The sequence below is a fragment of the Molothrus aeneus genome, chromosome 10 (assembly GCF_037042795.1).
Source record: "Molothrus aeneus isolate 106 chromosome 10, BPBGC_Maene_1.0, whole genome shotgun sequence".
Lineage (NCBI taxonomy): Eukaryota > Metazoa > Chordata > Aves > Passeriformes > Icteridae > Molothrus > Molothrus aeneus.
In genome coordinates this window covers 6,879,748-6,895,719 of record NC_089655.1, presented here as the reverse complement: position 1 = coordinate 6,895,719, position 15,972 = coordinate 6,879,748, and the positions used below count along the sequence as shown (strand labels likewise).

Below are 15,972 nucleotides of genomic sequence, written 5' to 3'. Positions count from 1 at the left end.
AGAGAGACAGAGCCAGCAAGTGACACAGAAGCCCTTGGCTAGACTGCTACTTCTTCAGTGCATGACTCAAAATCCTCACTTGGGTAATAAACACAGAGGCAGCTTCTGAGGGAACAAATTTGAGGTATTAAGCCTCCTTGCTGATATCATATTAAATTTCTTTCAAACTCTAATAAAATTTCAATATACCTGGGAGGTTTTTGTTTAACAATCTTGTCACAAGAGCAGACTGAAGTTCTTCACTGATCCAAATATGCTGCTGAATCAACAATCTGTGAACACTGGAGTAAGGTGTGAAGAACTGGAGGTAGTAATAATGTAATAAAAATTTCACTGGGTTGAAAGAAAAATTATACAAATACCGAGCAAACCGAAAGAGTTACTGTGGGTAATACCTTGCAGTACAGCTGAAATGACAGAACTGCATCTCTAGGGTTATTGGCAAAACACTTTTCTGTGTTCCCTCCTGTCTCCACCCCAACCACTTCAGACATTTTAGACAACTGACATTTTTACTTCGAAGATGGAGTTGTCTGACCATGGACAACCCTGTTTTCTACAATGCTGTATGTACAGCATCTCAGCTAACAGAGGATATTTTCTTGCCTGTAAGGCCAAAGTAGGACCATGCCACAAATAAACAACATAACCTGCAACAAACCAATGTAAACGAGAAAAAAAAGTAGGAAAAAAAATAGATACCAAGGAAAACAGCACACAAGGTTAACACATACTCAATATTTAATACTGAAGATCTGACAGTACATTATAGTGCATACTGTCACTAAGACAGAGTCACAACACTCCCGACTCTGGATCACAATTAACCCTTCAAAGGAGCTGACGTATCTATGTGATGCTGGATCCACTCAAGGTACTGACTAACTTTGGTGTAGACTCCAAATTTCTCCTTTCTTCCACAGCCTTCACCCCAGCTCACCAGCCCTACCAAAAACCAAGTATCCTTGTATCTAGTGAACATAGGGCCCCCGCTGTCCCCACGGCAGGAGTCTTTCCTGTCTCCCGGGCTCCCAGCACACAGCATGTTGTCAGAGATCTGGGAGCTCATGGCCTGGGCACACTCGTTGCGGGGCACGATGGGGATCTGGATGTACCTGAGGGAAGCGGCGTAGGTGTGGTTACGGTCGCTCATGGTGCCCCAGCCCGTCACCACCACCTGCTTCCCGCTCCTCATCAGCTCCTGCTCCGCCAGGTTGCGGGTGGGGAGGCAGATGGGGAGCGCGTATTTGTAATACATCACATGCTCAGCCAAGTGCAGCATGGCTATGTCATTATCTGAGGTCATCTTGGTGTAATTTTCGTGGGTCACCCATTTATCAATCCGAATGGTTTGCTCATCTGCCTCAGGACGGAAACGGAATTTACCTGGAAGAGCAAACAAGATGGCAGATGCTGTCAAAGCTTCCTTTACTGTGAAGACCAAAGCATCTGGATTAGACCGGGTGTTAGGACTGCACTCCATGTTTTTACTTCTCTTGTAATACAACTGTTTATGTCATAAGTTAACAGTGCTCTTAACAGATGGACAAATCTCTAAACTTTTCATATTTACGGAAATCATGAATACCTATAGAGCTTTAGAGCTCTGGTCATCAGCTGAGAAATCAAATTGCCCTGTGGTGTTCATCTTTCAGAACACTTGTGCAATGTGAGTCAGGAGGAAAACAAACTCCTTGGAGCCAGCATTCAAAGCTGGGAAAGCAAGCACACCACAAAACGGGACATTTACAACAGGACATGAGCTTTACACTGCATAGCCAGGGCCTGAATGGCTGAATGTCAGCATTTGTAAGATAAAGTTGACTGATGGGTAAGATTATTCCTTTCTGAAATCTTACATCTGTATTTTAAGGAATTTTTCACTGCTTAAGACTCCTCAGTTGCTATTTGTGCGACATGATCATGGCTACTTCATGGGCCAAGCAGTTATGAAACAGCAAGCAAGAACCTATGATGAAAAGGGCCAAAAATGCAAGAAGGCATTTGTGATACATTGCAATAGGAAAGGCAGAGCTAGGTTTTCTGGCAGGCTGCCAATGAGGTCTTGCAAGTTTTTTTCTGTAAGGAGCATCTCCAAGCATAGGGACTTACAAGACACAGTAGTTACAGAAATATTCTCAAAAGATCTCTTAAACTCAGCTTTGGATCTTGGTCTTCCAGACCACCTGAGTCTCTCTTCTTGCTCCTCTGCAGACAGACAAATGGACAGTTCACATGTGGCTGGAGCAGACAGCTGAACCTGCTCTGATGTCTTGTACTGAGTGGCACCAGCCCCTGATGGATTTGCTAGTATTGAGTCAACAATCACAAATCAGTTTTTTTCCTCCCATCACAATCTCTTTGCGGTGACTGTGTTCACAGCACCCTGAGGCAGCCTGAATCCACTGTGGCTGGGGGCTGGCTGGCAGGGCTTTATTCCTGCCTTCACAGATACAAACTCTGCTTTAGGCCTCAGAAATAACTCTGGACTCAAGCACTGTCAGACCATCTCCTCTGAGGGGGCAGAGTGGCTGTGCAGGAACACGCCTGCTGTGGGGCCCCACACTCTGTACACCAGCTGTCTCCATCCTGAGGCACCCACCAAACAGTGGGTGACACCTTCTGCACTGCAGTGACAGACTCCCTCACCTCCAGGGGACACCCTTTGACTTCTGGTGGGTTATCCACCCCCAGAGTTTTAAATTCCAAAATCCTGGATGTACACCTGGAGGTACTGAAACCAGAGGTTGTGGAAATGCATCGAGTTCCTGCTACACAATAAGGACCATCATAATCTTGCTGCTGGCACAAAAATATTCTGTGAAGGCAGAAACATGATTTTGAATTTAATCATTACATCCACCTCTCTGTTCTATCTTCTTGGAGTTCTGAACACACTTCTGGATGCTCTTAGGCTGGTGATGCAGGAACAAGAGCCACAAACAGGAGTATTGTTTTATTCTCAAATCCATCTTCCAAAACTTCAGCTACTTGGAGAACTAACTTTCTATTTCAGACACTAAAAAGCCACATTAGGGTTGCTACAAGACTTCTCTCCAAGCTGACTGTAAACTGAGATGCAGGTTTCCCCTCCAGTTTTGCTCCTGTGGATGGCAAGCTGCAGTGAGACAAGTCCAGAAGGGTGTGGGGTATCCCAGCCTGACAGACACAGGTTGAGTAGCACCTGTGCAGGCTCAGTAGCAACACTTTCCTGGCTGTCCCCATGCACAGGGCAATGTCTTCACCCAAAACTCTCCTTGTCGCTCACAGATGTCTCCGGGTTTTTCTGATGAGAACTGCTTTTGTGGTGACAGATGTCTCTGTGAAAAGGTGAATATTCTGGCACTGAGGGACCCAAGGCTACATCACACACTTTTCAATTCCTTCTTTATGTTGGATGTACATAAACTTATTGTCTGTGCTCTCTAGCATCTGCACATCCACACTGTGTATGGAACATGCACACAGACATCTATTTTTAAGGCTCTATACACAGACAATATATTGGCAGGACTCCACAAATACTGGGAATAATCTATCCTTTCACTAAATGGAAAGCAAGCAGTTGAACTGTTATGCCTCAGCACCAATGCTAGATAGAAAATATTATTAAAAAAAAATCGAAGTGTGAATGAAACACTAATTATCTTTGTCTGTTAATTCAGCAGAAGCACTTACTTGACATAGTGACATTGTCTTGTGCTCCAGGGCAGCAGAGCAGATAAAGGCAGTGTTGCCATTCTGCAGCACCTCTCCAGTGAAACATTCTTAAGTAATAGTGTTTAAATACATGAAAAAGCAGAAAGAGATCCTGTGACATTCTCCTTCTGGGATCAAGACTTTTTTTCAGTATTGGGATGGTCTTAAATATTTTCATCACCAGAACAACACAGGCAGAAGAGACCAAGACTTTCTACTTTACAGACCAGCAGCAGTGCTCAGTAGACATCAGAGTAAGGTTCAAATAGCTGAAATGAAATCAGATTTTTACTAAACTTTGTTTTAAGCTAAAGTGCATATTAAATAGTGCCTAGACAGACCACTCCTACAGCCAAGGACTTTTGTCTTCAGAACTTGCCAGTCTTTTCCCTGAGATAATAAATGTTAGGAAATAAACAGTTATATTTAAAAAACACAGGGACAGGTGATTTTCCATACCAAGTTTAACTTTGAACCCCTTGTGTTCCTCAAGGCAGTGTGCTGCTGTTAGGACCCAAGCTGGATGGATGAGAACACCCCCACACAGAAACATCCCTTTGGTATTTTGCAGCATAATCTGAAACAAGACAAGGGAGGTGTGACACTGCATGGAGCACAGCTCACAGAATACTGTACTCATTCTTCTTGGGTGCTGCCAAATGCCCAGACTTAGCAAGCACCAAAGCATGTCATATTCACTGAAGCCAAAGCTCTACAGGGGAACAAAAGCCCTATAAATAGAGTCTCTGTGAAATACCTACAAAAAAGTTTTCAATGTCCTTCCTGAATGAGGGCTGGCTTCATCCAAATCAGCTTGGGGTGATGCTGGTCACTGCAAAGAAGCACTTTGTACTAAAAGCTTTGAAATACAGGGCACAAATGAGGGGTGTGTCCCCACACCAGATACCTGCATCATCTCAGGCTGCAGCTCTCATGCTGTGGTGTAAAAGGCCCTTTAATATCAAAGGGAACCAGGCCCTAATTATTTGCATTCATTAGTTCCATGGTAAGACCTGTGAGGTCTCCCTTTTCTTTGTGATAAGCCAACCTGCCATGGCATATTTTGCTGATGAAGTCTGCTAACTTAAATTTATGGCAGACAAGACTTATAAGAAAGGGTAGGAAGATCACCTCCCACTGGAAGGCTGTTGCAGGAGCTGAAGCACACATCACACATGAGTTCTCCAGGTTGGAACAACAGAGCAGTTGCTGTGAGTGCCATCACCATCCTCTCTCTTGGCAGTGTTGGCACAGTAAGTTCAAAAATTTGGCAACAAGAACAAGGTCAAGAATCCTCACAGATACTAAATTATTTTTTCCTGCTACTCCAACCTTTGGGATACTTTTGAAAAAGCAAAGGGAATCTTAACTTCATATGACACCATCAGTAACAAGGCAAGAGCCTTTCTGGGGCAGAGAGGGAGGCAGAGCAGTTCAGGTAGAGCCTGAGCTATTTGTGGCAAAGAATCCCTTTCTCCTTACCTGCCAAGGGCTGCCTCCCCTTCTTCCAACTGTTCCATTAATGAGCCGAATATTGAAGTCTGCTTTGGCTTCAACGTAGTCTGACTTCACTCTTCCACAGGGGAACTCCACTGCAGAAGAGGCAGAGAACTCACTAGCAAAGCCCAGGTCACCCAATCCTCTTTTTAGAGCATTTCCTCTGTCTAATCTAGGCAATATTATTCAGAGGCTTCATGGAAGTCCCTCAGCTTGGCAGAGGAGGCAGTCTCCTGATTCCCCTTTATGTCTCCCTGAGACAAACATGGATAAATGGCCATAAAGTGGGTATGGAGCTGGGAAATGCATGCAGAGTTACTCTTCATGGAATAGATGTTTTGAAAATGAGTACAAAGTGCACTGCAGACAAATCTCCCCTAAAACTCTTTTACATCAGTCTGAATAATCCTCTGCCAAAGCTGGACTACAAACACCCTGCTCTTACCTACAGGCTCACACGTGGTGTGGTCATCCTTGAGCTGATACCCCGATGCACAGCTGCACAAGCGATGCTGCTCAGCCGGGTCCTCCCTGCAGAAATGTTCACAGCCCCCATTGTCCGTGGAACAGTTGCTGTATTTGACCTCTGTGGGAAAAACAAACAGCAAGAGAGACGTGGAGTTGGGAAGTCAGAGTCACAGAAAGGTAAGGTGGCAAAGTGACATCGTGCTTCAAGTGGGTAACAGCTGTCAATGGATTTGGAATGACAGCTGTGGGCTTCAATGACACTCAGGCCTCTAGACAGCAAACAGACCTAGGTCCAGAATCAGGGAGTGGGGAGATGGAGGAAACAGATTACTGCAGACTGGAGAACAGAAAATGCCCTGTCACTATGTGCCAAGTCCCACAGTGAAAGCTGTTGATGATACATGACATACAAAGCTCATCCCTAAATATTCTATGCAGCTTTTGTCCAAGGAAGGAACTGTTACAGTAATAAAATATTCACAGTGGATTGGGTTTTCCCCTGTATTTAAAAACCCCACCATAATCCCCAATTCTAAAGTAAACCCCTGCTTCACAGATTATTTCCAATATTGTCCAAAATTTAGATATCTCAAACCTTTAAAATTATCCTATGGCAATACAAAGTTAATTTTGCTTTAGATAAGCAGATAAACCTCTTACTACACCAAGAAGCAAGAGAGAAACCACATTAGTAAAGAAAGTAGTAAAGAAAGAATATGCCATGCATTAACTGAAGTGTCCATCCCTATCACAGAGAGATCCCTGTCACAAAGGATGTTATTTTATAGTGGATTAAATGCAGTGTTACCATAACTGCACAAAACCCCCTCCCAGCCTTTGTTACAGATGCAGGAAAATTTTCCAATAGCGTCCTTGCAGATCCCATTGGAACAAGGATTTGGTTTACACTGATCTCCATCTGAAACAGAGGTAGGGAAACTCAGTTGCTGAACCATACAGAGCTCACAGATCAAACATCAACACGAACAGACCCTCCCCAGACCCCCAAGTATCAGCCATGTTCCTGGCACTTAATGGTGACACCTCTGTGGCACTTGGCCAGAGGCAGGGTCATCTGTTTGGGTTCTCAATTACATCTGCAGAGTGAGTGGAGTGGGCAGAAGGGGAGCAAAGAGTAAAGCCTGAAGCAGGCAGGACAGCAGCAGGTTACTGCTGGACCACGTCAGGCATGGTTAGAGTGTCAAAGCATTTTTCACCAATTCCTTAACTCTGGGAAGATGACTGATGATAGGTACAGGTGCACCTCAAGTGTTTTTGGAAGACTGCTTGTATGATAGAACAGGAAAACATCCTCTGCACAATCCTTATGAGAGAGAATGAGAATTTGAATCAGTATATGACATATGGCAGGAGGAAGGCTGAGTACTAGTAACTCCTGAGGAAACACAGAGAAGTGATTAGGAAAGTCTTTACTTACCTACATACTTGCTCCAAAAATTTAGCTGTGGAGAAATAAAACTTGTATTACAGCAAGAAAACCATTTTTCACAAGTGAGGGATTTTAAGTGTTTCATGGTCTTGGCCAACAGGACACAGCACTTGGGTCAGTAACATCAGTCTCATTCTTCTTGGCAGTGCAGTGACTGGCACTACATACCAAGAAAAGCAGCCAGTGAGCCCCCTGTACTGCCTGCACTAAGCACAGACTCCCCTGCTCTGCTTGCAGGCTATTTTCTTGGCACTTACTGCCAAGTAAGTCACCTGAGCTCATTTGAGCCCAGTTAGACAAAACTTGGGCATTCTAAGGACAGTCCCTCTCTTCTCTGGGATCTGAGGAACAGCAAGGACTGGTTAATCCTATGCTTTGAGCCTACTCTGCTAAAAACAGCAACAGGGAGTACAATCCAACACAACAATTGAGTGTAGAAAGGGCCAGGAATCAGCAGACAGTAAACATAGTGTCCAATTCAAAATAGGAGTTTGGAGAAGGAGAGAAACAACGTAGTGATAAGAGAAAGGTTTGTCAGGCATAACTGGGAGACTTGGGAGATACACTGAAAAGCAGCCAGGACTGATGAATGGACAACAAAGGGGAAAGACTGAAAGGACTGGGAGAAACTCAGAAGCAGCAAGAATAGCCAGTGGGGTCAAGCAAGGATTGGAATTAACTGTCTAGGACCCAAACCTCACCAGGTGGGTCAGGTGGGACATTCTTGAGTAGCCAAGCTTTGTGGCCATAGAGGGGTAACTTGACAATCACTGTAACACAGTGACACTCAAAACCATGCCTACACCTGAGGAGTCAGGAAAGATCCATGTTCAGTACTGACAGCATGATCTCCTGTGCCCTAGATTGCAATATTTTAAGAAAATCATTGACTGACTAAGTTATCTTATCCTTAAAAACTAACCAACTTACTGTTTCTTCCTTGGTTTCAAATATCTCACTGGCTTCCTCAAAGTCACAGCGCTCTTCAATACACTCACGCTCCACAGAGCCTGGCTTGAGCTCCTCCAGGAAAGTATTTGACCTCTTCTGGATTCTCAGGACTCGGTTTGCATCTTTACTGCTGTAAAATACTGCAAGCAAAAAGGTGAGAGCAGAAGCAGAGAAAAGAGCTGGCTGAAAACTCGCAGTGGTGCTTCCCAAAGGACACTTATGAGAGGAAGAGCCTCTCTCCAGTACAGCAAGAGAGGCTGCCCTAGACACCATGTGCTGTCTGTGCTGTGCTGCAAGCTCCAGCCTCTGCCCTGTGGTACTCTGACATCTCATGGCGCTCAGCAGGGTTCTGACCAGGCAGCTGCCATGGCCCCAGCACTGTCTGTCAACCTCTGCTAAAGGAAGTCAAACCCCCATAATGAGAATGATTCCAGCCACTCCCTCTGACTAACAGAGGAGCAGGAAATGAAACTGCAGCTACTGGGAAAGGTTGAAGGCCATCTCTCAAAAGAATGCTTACTTGAGGTGCAGCAGCCCCAGGAAGAGCAGGCAGCCAGCAGCAGCCCCACAGTGAGGAGCTTCCACATCCTGCAGCAGGAGTCACCTGAGGAGGAGAGGGCAGGTGTCAAGAAGAGCACATTGCTGAGTGACACAAGACCCTGCTGCAGACAGTTCCCACGCATCCAGCTCAGCCAGCTCGCTCACTGGCTTTTCAGAAAGCTACATCTCTGCTGAATGCTCTGCTGTGCCCTGTCTCTGACTCCAGCTCTGGAGTGGCTGTTCACTAGGGCCCCTCCAGACCGGTTTGCTCATTCCCATTAATACACCAGCAGAAAACTTCTGGCCTGTCTCGACACCCTCCCCTTGTCACTGAACATTTTTAACAAGCTTCATGCTCCATTAAAGGAAGCTGTACTTAGAAATCTCAAAGGATACAATACTTTTGAAGCACTTACTGCTTTATTCAGTGGGAATCAGCGTGATCTGTTCTTCCTCCAGGAGCTCTGCTGGAACTTAGTTAATCCATAACTTCAGATATTTACTCTTTGGAGTGACATGAAGTGCTTTCTTTTTAGTTGTTAAACAAACAGTGCTCAGGGAGAGCTTGACCATTTACCTGCATACAGGGGAAAAGTAAAACAGCTGAGGCACCCACTCTACCTTTCTCAAACCATTTTCTCCTTTTAATTCTCTGGTGAGTAGAAATGGTTATATATAATTTGCAAGTGTACATACCCAGTGCTGTGGTCTCTTGAGAGATCCTGCCCTCTTCTCACAGCACACAATCACCCAAAAGAGACACATACCGCAATTTTTAAGAGTCCTCTCATTTCACTTTCTCATCAAAGCTTCCATCACAAAATAGCAAAGGGAACTAACCCCCACTGACAGCCCTAAGCAGATACCAGATGCTTGTACCAGCATATTGCATCTTCTGGTGTGCTGGGTTAGCTCTCATCAGAACAAAGTATTCTACTGAATTCTGAATACTAAGCATTTAGAGAAAACCCCCAATCCTTTTCAAAAATTTTCTTGCATTGGAAGTGGTAGGAACCAGCATGTCCAAGTTCTCTGCAGTGGCACCTCTGTGAGCTGTGCAGAATTCCAGAATCACTCAGGTTGGAAAAAACTTCCAAGTCCATTGAGCCTAACCTGTGACCAAATCCTCACCTTGCCACCCAGCCCAGAGCACTGAGTGCCACATCCAGTCATTCCTTGAACACCTCCAGTAAGGGGAACTCCAAACCTCCCTGGGCAGCCCCTTCCAATGAGTAATGACCCTTTGCAGGGTTGAAGATGCTGAAGATGATGTTGAAGATATGGCATCTTTATGCAAACCACCTGTGCACCCAGGAGTCCTCGGACACACTGAGTGGGGCAGTAAGTTTTTTGCTATTAGCTTCTGCCACATTATTAAAAAAAAAAGACCAAAATTAATTAACCTGTATCAGAGGAGTAAGAGTATCTTCTGTCTCTGCTGATGCCTTCTTTGCATTTTTTCTGTAGTGCCACTTAAAGCAGAGCCTGACACTCAGGGAATGATGCATGTGTGAATAAACACAGTAGTTCTTATTTTCTCCTTATTCTGGCTCCAGGTAACCAATGAAAAATGGTAAAATGAAAATGCTACCATTTTCATCAAACAAGAGTACATAACATCAGAATGATATTTCTGTTCAATACGCTATTCCCTCCATACTTCTGTTTAATTATCACGTACAAAGATGTTTTTCACATAGAAAATATTCATGACCATTGTAACTTACTTTCCACCCACTTTGTGACAGTACTGTGGAACTCTACAACCATCCTGTCAATTTAAATAAATCTGCTGGAAGTTTCCTATCAGCATCTTATGAACACACCAATCTGTACAGACGGAAGAGAAAGCTTGTCACAATCCACTCTATGAACTGCCCACCCAAACACGCCAAATTTTTTTGTTTCAAGTTTACAGGTGTCATTTATAACACTCAGTTCCTACATTTCATGAGAAAACTCACTTCTCCCACATTTTTGTAAATCCATTTTCACTTATTCCAGTCATATTGCAATAAATATTGCAATAAATGGAATACACAGAGGCCCAGGTGGAGGAGAGAACAACTGTTCCCATCTCATCCTGGCACTGCAGCACCATGGCCAGGAACAGCACCTGAGGAGGGGTAACCAACACAGCCCTGCTGAGTCTGACAGTGTTCCCATTGAGCTGTGGGTTTGCTGCCAGCAGAGCTTTGATCAGATGAGCACCAGTAGAAGCACCACATTTAAAACATCATTTGTTCACTACAAGACATAGCTAAAAAAATTAAACTGATGTCTTCAACTCCATGCCATTTAAACCAACACAAAAAATGCTACAAAATTAGCCTACAACATTTACATTTACCATTTCACTCCTCTCTAAGGAAAAGCTCTGAACTTCTGATGCAAGCCAGGATAAAACCATTCAATCACAGCACAGGTTTTTATTAGCTGGTTCCCAGCTGATGGGCACAGCAGCCCTCTCACAATAAAATCAGCAACAGAGAATCCTTACTGGAAGCTCGGAAACGTGTTTACTTTATATACAAGAAAAACATATTTACAACAAGTAAACTATGTACAAAAAAACCTCCAAGAGACATTTCCATGGTAATCACTGTATAAATTAACAAAATAAATAGGAGGGAAACAGGTCCCATTCTTAAGGCACAAAACCTTCTTCCCAAGACTGTACAGGGATTCACTTGCTTCCCGATGCTTTTGACAGGATCGCAGGAATGGTGGGGACACCCCTGAGGAACAACGGTCGGTGGACAATGATACAGACATGCAGTCACTGCTGACAGTTGTAGAAAAACATCATTTTTCATACTTTCCTTTTTTTTACAGTACACACATCTTAAGATACAAAATATGTCTTGTAAACAGTCTGTTTTATAAATCACATCGCTATTACGCACGTTTTTAAATAACACTAAAACAATGATTGAAGCTTTCCATATGATTTGGGGGCAGAAGCAGATTTAGCACTGACACAGAAGGCCTCAACAGAGCTGGAGGCTCCCAGGTGCCAGGCCAGCACCTCCAGGCACCCAGCAGCACAGCTCCCCTTGGCCACTGTGCTGGCTCCTGCTGACATCCTGCAAGGTACAGAAGAGAGGCTGTACCAGCCCTCCCGAGGGCAGCCCAGGGCAGGGCACTGCCATCAGCCCAACCTCCCTCCAGTCTCCACTGCACACAATTTCTCACTTAGCCCAAACCATCATCCCCCAGAATCTGCCATTAAATATCCAGGATGGTGCCAGGATGGTGATGTGAGAAAAGGGACTGAAGCCTCTTCCAAGCAGAAGAAACCCCGTGCCCAGCTCACTGCAGCCACTGCCAGGGCGAGGGATGTGAACAGAAGGTGCTGTATGGCTTTCACAGGAGCTGTGTTTCTTCAGGGACTAAACACCTGTGAGATAGGTGCAGTTCTAGCTTCTCTCAGGCTGGTGCTCCTGAGACTACTGGGCAGTCTCTTTTTGGCAAAGCAGCATATTTTTTACTAACTGTCGTTCCTGAGTTTTTCTCCTACAAAAAATTATCAGATGTCAGAAGAGAAACTCAGAATAGGCAGTAGCCAGGAGTTCTACCTGGCTCCCTACTTTGCAGATAGAGCTCACTGATGTTCAACACAAATTGTCTTCATCTATTCACAAAAATCTTGCCAACAGAAATCTGCACTGTTCCCAGTGAGACATACAGAACTACAACCCATTGGGGTTTCTTAGATCTAAACCTTAATAAATACCCAAAGGCACTCAGGTTAAACGTGGATCCTGTTTTCTAGATCTTAGAAGAAGGAAGAACTCCCTTCCTGCCTCTGATAAGTAAGACAGGAATATAGTGGCTGTTAACCCATTGACAGATGTGCATGTGCACAAAAAGGATCTCAAGGCATTGACACACAGATCAAAAAAGCAAAAGAAATGAAGATGCATCTGTGCAAGCCTCATCACTCATGTAAATGGCTAATGGCCATCAGGTCTTGATAGATATGGCATGAATTAAGGAACACACCTGAATGTAGAAATTCTTTGGATTCTTCTGTTGCTCTAGGCAGGAAGAGTAGAGAGGAGCTCTTTCTATGGAAGCAAGAATTTAATTCCTCAAGGACTATGCAAGGCAAGAGCTTATTGTTTATGCATCTTTAACCACGAGGCTGCTGGGGAAAGTTGACAGAACAGCTCCTTCACTGCATATAGAACAAACACAGATCTCACCTCTTATCTGGAGTTATCTCCTGCCTCACGCCCTGCTGCACTCTCCTGGAAGGCACATGGACGTCCCAGAAACATACAATTCTGGGATAGACAGTGGGATGCACACACTATGAGGTCACTGCACACCACCACTGGTGATGGCTGCATCCTGGGGCTCGCCTGAGACTTCTCATTTTCATCCAGATGCTGCTCTGTGCCTCAACAAGCAAGTGGGACAATACAGTATGCTTGCAATTCTTACTTACCTGATACCTCAGGAATTCAATATAGTTAGAGGGAGTCTGTACTGATAAATAACAAATACAGCTATGGAAGCAATTGCCAACATATAAATGGGAGAAATACATTCAGGGCAAGGCTGGACATATTTCCTGCTCAGGCCCCTCCGTATTTATACTGTAAGTGTTTTTAGCTGGATCAAGCATGTTTAGTCTTCTTTTACCTTCTCATGAGTTTTAACACAAGCCCTGTCACTCGCCAGGCTGGGAGAAGACACATGGGTAAATGTGTCTGGTTAGAAAAGACAGAGTCAGAATAACCCTTGGTGCAATACTAGGGAATTCAATGGAGTTTGCCCAGCTGAAATGAAATCAGCCCAGAGCCTTTATAAGCTGACAAATCTTTACATAAACTAACTTGACTGATTGTTATTAGACTAGAGAAGTGATATCAATTTGATAAAAATCCTTACTTTAAAATCCTTTACTTAAAAAAGTAAAAAAAGAATGATGTCCTCAGCAAATTATCTTTTATGCCACTGTGCATGTGGGTTTTTCTGTCTGCAGCCATAGTCAGACAGATGCCGCTCTGTAATAATAAAAAAATATTAAATAAATATACAGAAAATAACAGAGTAATTAAATATTTCTGCTGTCTCTCAAGTTTTACAGCACTGACTGTTGCCAAATTCCCTTTGCAGTGACAAAGATGGTGATATAACTATGCATGCTGGTCTTGGGCTTTAACAGCCAACCAACTGAGGTCAGCAATCTAGAAACTCTGATTCAGAGGCACTCATTTTTCCATGCTCCACTGTTGCTGGTACCAAAGGCAATTTATCAACATATTCCAGTTTTCATTATAAGGCTCATTTGCTTGGTAACAATCCTCCTCCTCTCAGTGCTCTTACAGAAGCCCCAGTGTTTGACAGCATAAGGAATCTTTTAGGGGTACAGCCCAGGAGAATTGAGCTACTCTAATCTTTTGTATCACCCTGGAGTGAAGAAGCAAGGCAGCAAGAAACAGAAGCAAGGTGGAAAAGCTACTGAGACCTAGACAGGTGAACAGATGCAAGTACTAGACTTAAATCTCGTATTTTGTGACAGAAATAGTTTTCTTCACTGCAAGTTGAAGTAAAGAAACAGCTCTCATGTCTGTGGCCACAGAAGTGGTACTGAACAGGCAGGCAGCTACACCTGGTCACTGCCAGTCATGCTACTCCCTCCCCCAGGATGAAGCAAGTTGTCCTATACCTCCCTTCTTGTGCAGCACAAACAGCTCATTAGCTCTACTCTCCCTTTTACCTGGTCTCCCAAAGATGAATTCAGAAGAAGGAATGTCAGAGCTGATCTCCTGCAACTATTCTGCTCTCCAGAATTTTCTTTTCTTACTGCCAGGAATTTCTGAACAATTGTCCATGATGACTCAGCAGCACATTTTTTGTGAAAACTTAAAAGGTTGTACCATTGCCCCTGGCTGGTAGAAGAGAGCAGGCCCAGCAGAAGGCCCTGAACTGGTGCAAATCCTGTCTGAAGCACATGCACTGTTTGTTGCAAAAGCATGAGTGAATGAGAATCACTTGATATTCACTGGAAGAGGTCTGCACTGGTTTCGAATTTCAGATGCAAATTACACACAACTACAGATGCATTAAAAAGGGAACAGTAAGATGAAAGGAGAGGCTTTGTCCCACTTAAATATGCTAAATACAGGTGTGACGCACAGATAAGCAGGAAAGTTTTGGGTCTGAAGAGACTGTCAGATGCTCCTGAATTAAGACTGGCCGATACATCTTTTGCCCTGAATGATTCTACTGTGATGAAGTTATCCAGTAAAGGTATCTGTGTTGCAGTTCTCAGGAGTCCTGCACTGTCCCTGGAACCAGAACTTCCCATGACACAGGACATGGCTCTTCAAACAGCGAGTGAGTTCTCTCCAGGAGGCTCTGCCAACCACAGAGGAAGCGCCTCTCCAATGGATGCAGCCATACCCCACAGGAAAAAAGTAGCACCATGCTTGGTTGATATGAGCTCTGAACAACTAAACTTTGGCTGTTCAGCAGAGATAGTTGTGAGCACATCTGCTTTGTGAGGTGACTGCTGTGCAGTTAGGGAGAATGGTAGACACAGGCTGTGAAAACAGAGGCTAAGCCTCGCTGACAGGAGTACTCCGGCTCAGCTCCTTGATCCCGTGCAGTATCCTCTTCATGTGACCCACTTTTGTCACTCCCAGGTCCTGCAAGAAAAAAGAAAACCTTACACTAAGAGAAAGTGTAGAAGGAAACTCCAGGTGGCCAAGCAACAGTTACAAACTAGCCAGCCAGTTACAAAGAGAGGGGGAAGCCAACCAGAAAAATTCCAAACCTGAGGGTTATATACAGAGCCTCAAACCAACATGTCAAAAAGCTATTAAGGAATGCAGAGTGGGCACAGAGCAATGCAGAGACACAACTGTGGACTGTTAGCCAGAAAACAAATTGTTTAGGTTGTCAAAGGCTGTGAGAACAGGAAGAGAACATAGATGTCAAGGACCAAATCTAGAAGCCAAAACATGCAGGAGGAACTAACCAGTCACATCTGATAGCTGGGTACCATGCAACAAACACAGGCTGTAGGTGGATGACATGCAGAGGGGTCAGTTACACAGGTTACAGCAAACCTCACCATGGAAAGATGGTAAAAATGATAAATAAAGGTTCAAGGGGCATCAAACAAATGCCACACACTACTTCAAAAAAACCTGTTTTCCTGCTCTATGCAAGTCACCAGAATGACGACACAAGTCTCTTGCACACGCGAACCACCACATTCAATTTCTCTCAGTAGAAACAATGTCTCCTGGTGAGGAGATGAAAAGTTGTGCAATGTGGCTACTAAGCCCTCTCAAAAAAGATTCCCTCCATCCATAAGCCTCATCAAAGTGGACAATCACTTTTTCTTG

General features: G+C 44.2%; 2 protein-coding genes across 3 annotated transcripts in view; both read right to left on the bottom strand.

Annotated features, from left to right (window-relative positions):
- Positions 1–723: 723 nt before the first annotated feature.
- On the bottom strand, positions 724–9,123 carry PROC (protein C, inactivator of coagulation factors Va and VIIIa). 2 transcript variants are annotated; one of them, XM_066557057.1, is made up of 9 exons: positions 9,022–9,123; positions 8,586–8,669; positions 8,045–8,205; positions 7,103–7,127; positions 6,473–6,583; positions 5,642–5,782; positions 5,182–5,291; positions 4,159–4,276; positions 724–1,386 (listed from the first exon to the last, which is right to left on the bottom strand). In XM_066557057.1, exons 2-9 carry the CDS (start codon positions 8,650–8,652, stop codon positions 824–826), a joined length of 1,296 nt encoding a protein of 431 aa, XP_066413154.1. In that variant the 5' UTR covers positions 8,653–8,669; positions 9,022–9,123; the 3' UTR covers positions 724–823. The 2 variants fall into 2 exon arrangements, with proteins under 2 accessions (XP_066413154.1, XP_066413153.1); XM_066557056.1 differs by lacking the exons at positions 8,586–8,669; positions 9,022–9,123 and having other exon boundaries at positions 8,045–8,531.
- A 1,896-nt stretch (positions 9,124–11,019) lies between these two features.
- The window catches only part of DGKD (diacylglycerol kinase delta), a 43,032-nt gene continuing 38,079 nt past the window's right edge, over positions 11,020–15,972 (bottom strand). Inside the window, exon 29 of the mRNA XM_066557054.1 lies at positions 11,020–15,267. Within this exon, the coding sequence (XP_066413151.1) occupies positions 15,178–15,267 (90 nt within the window). The 3' untranslated portion in view covers positions 11,020–15,177. The remainder of the gene's footprint in view (positions 15,268–15,972) is intronic.

Excerpts from the sequence above, each read along its gene's own strand:
- PROC (XM_066557056.1), bottom strand. The coding sequence starts at position 8,398 with ATGAGATGTCAGAGTACCACAGGGCAGAGGCTGGAGCTTGCAGCACAG. Across the intron at positions 7,128-8,044 it reads TTGAAACCAAGGAAGAAACA|CTAAATTTTTGGAGCAAGTA; the intron begins GTAAGTTGGTTA and ends ATTTCTCCACAG. Across the intron at positions 6,584-7,102 it reads TTTTTGGAGCAAGTATGTAG|ATGGAGATCAGTGTAAACCA; the intron begins GTAAGTAAAGAC and ends CCTCTGTTTCAG.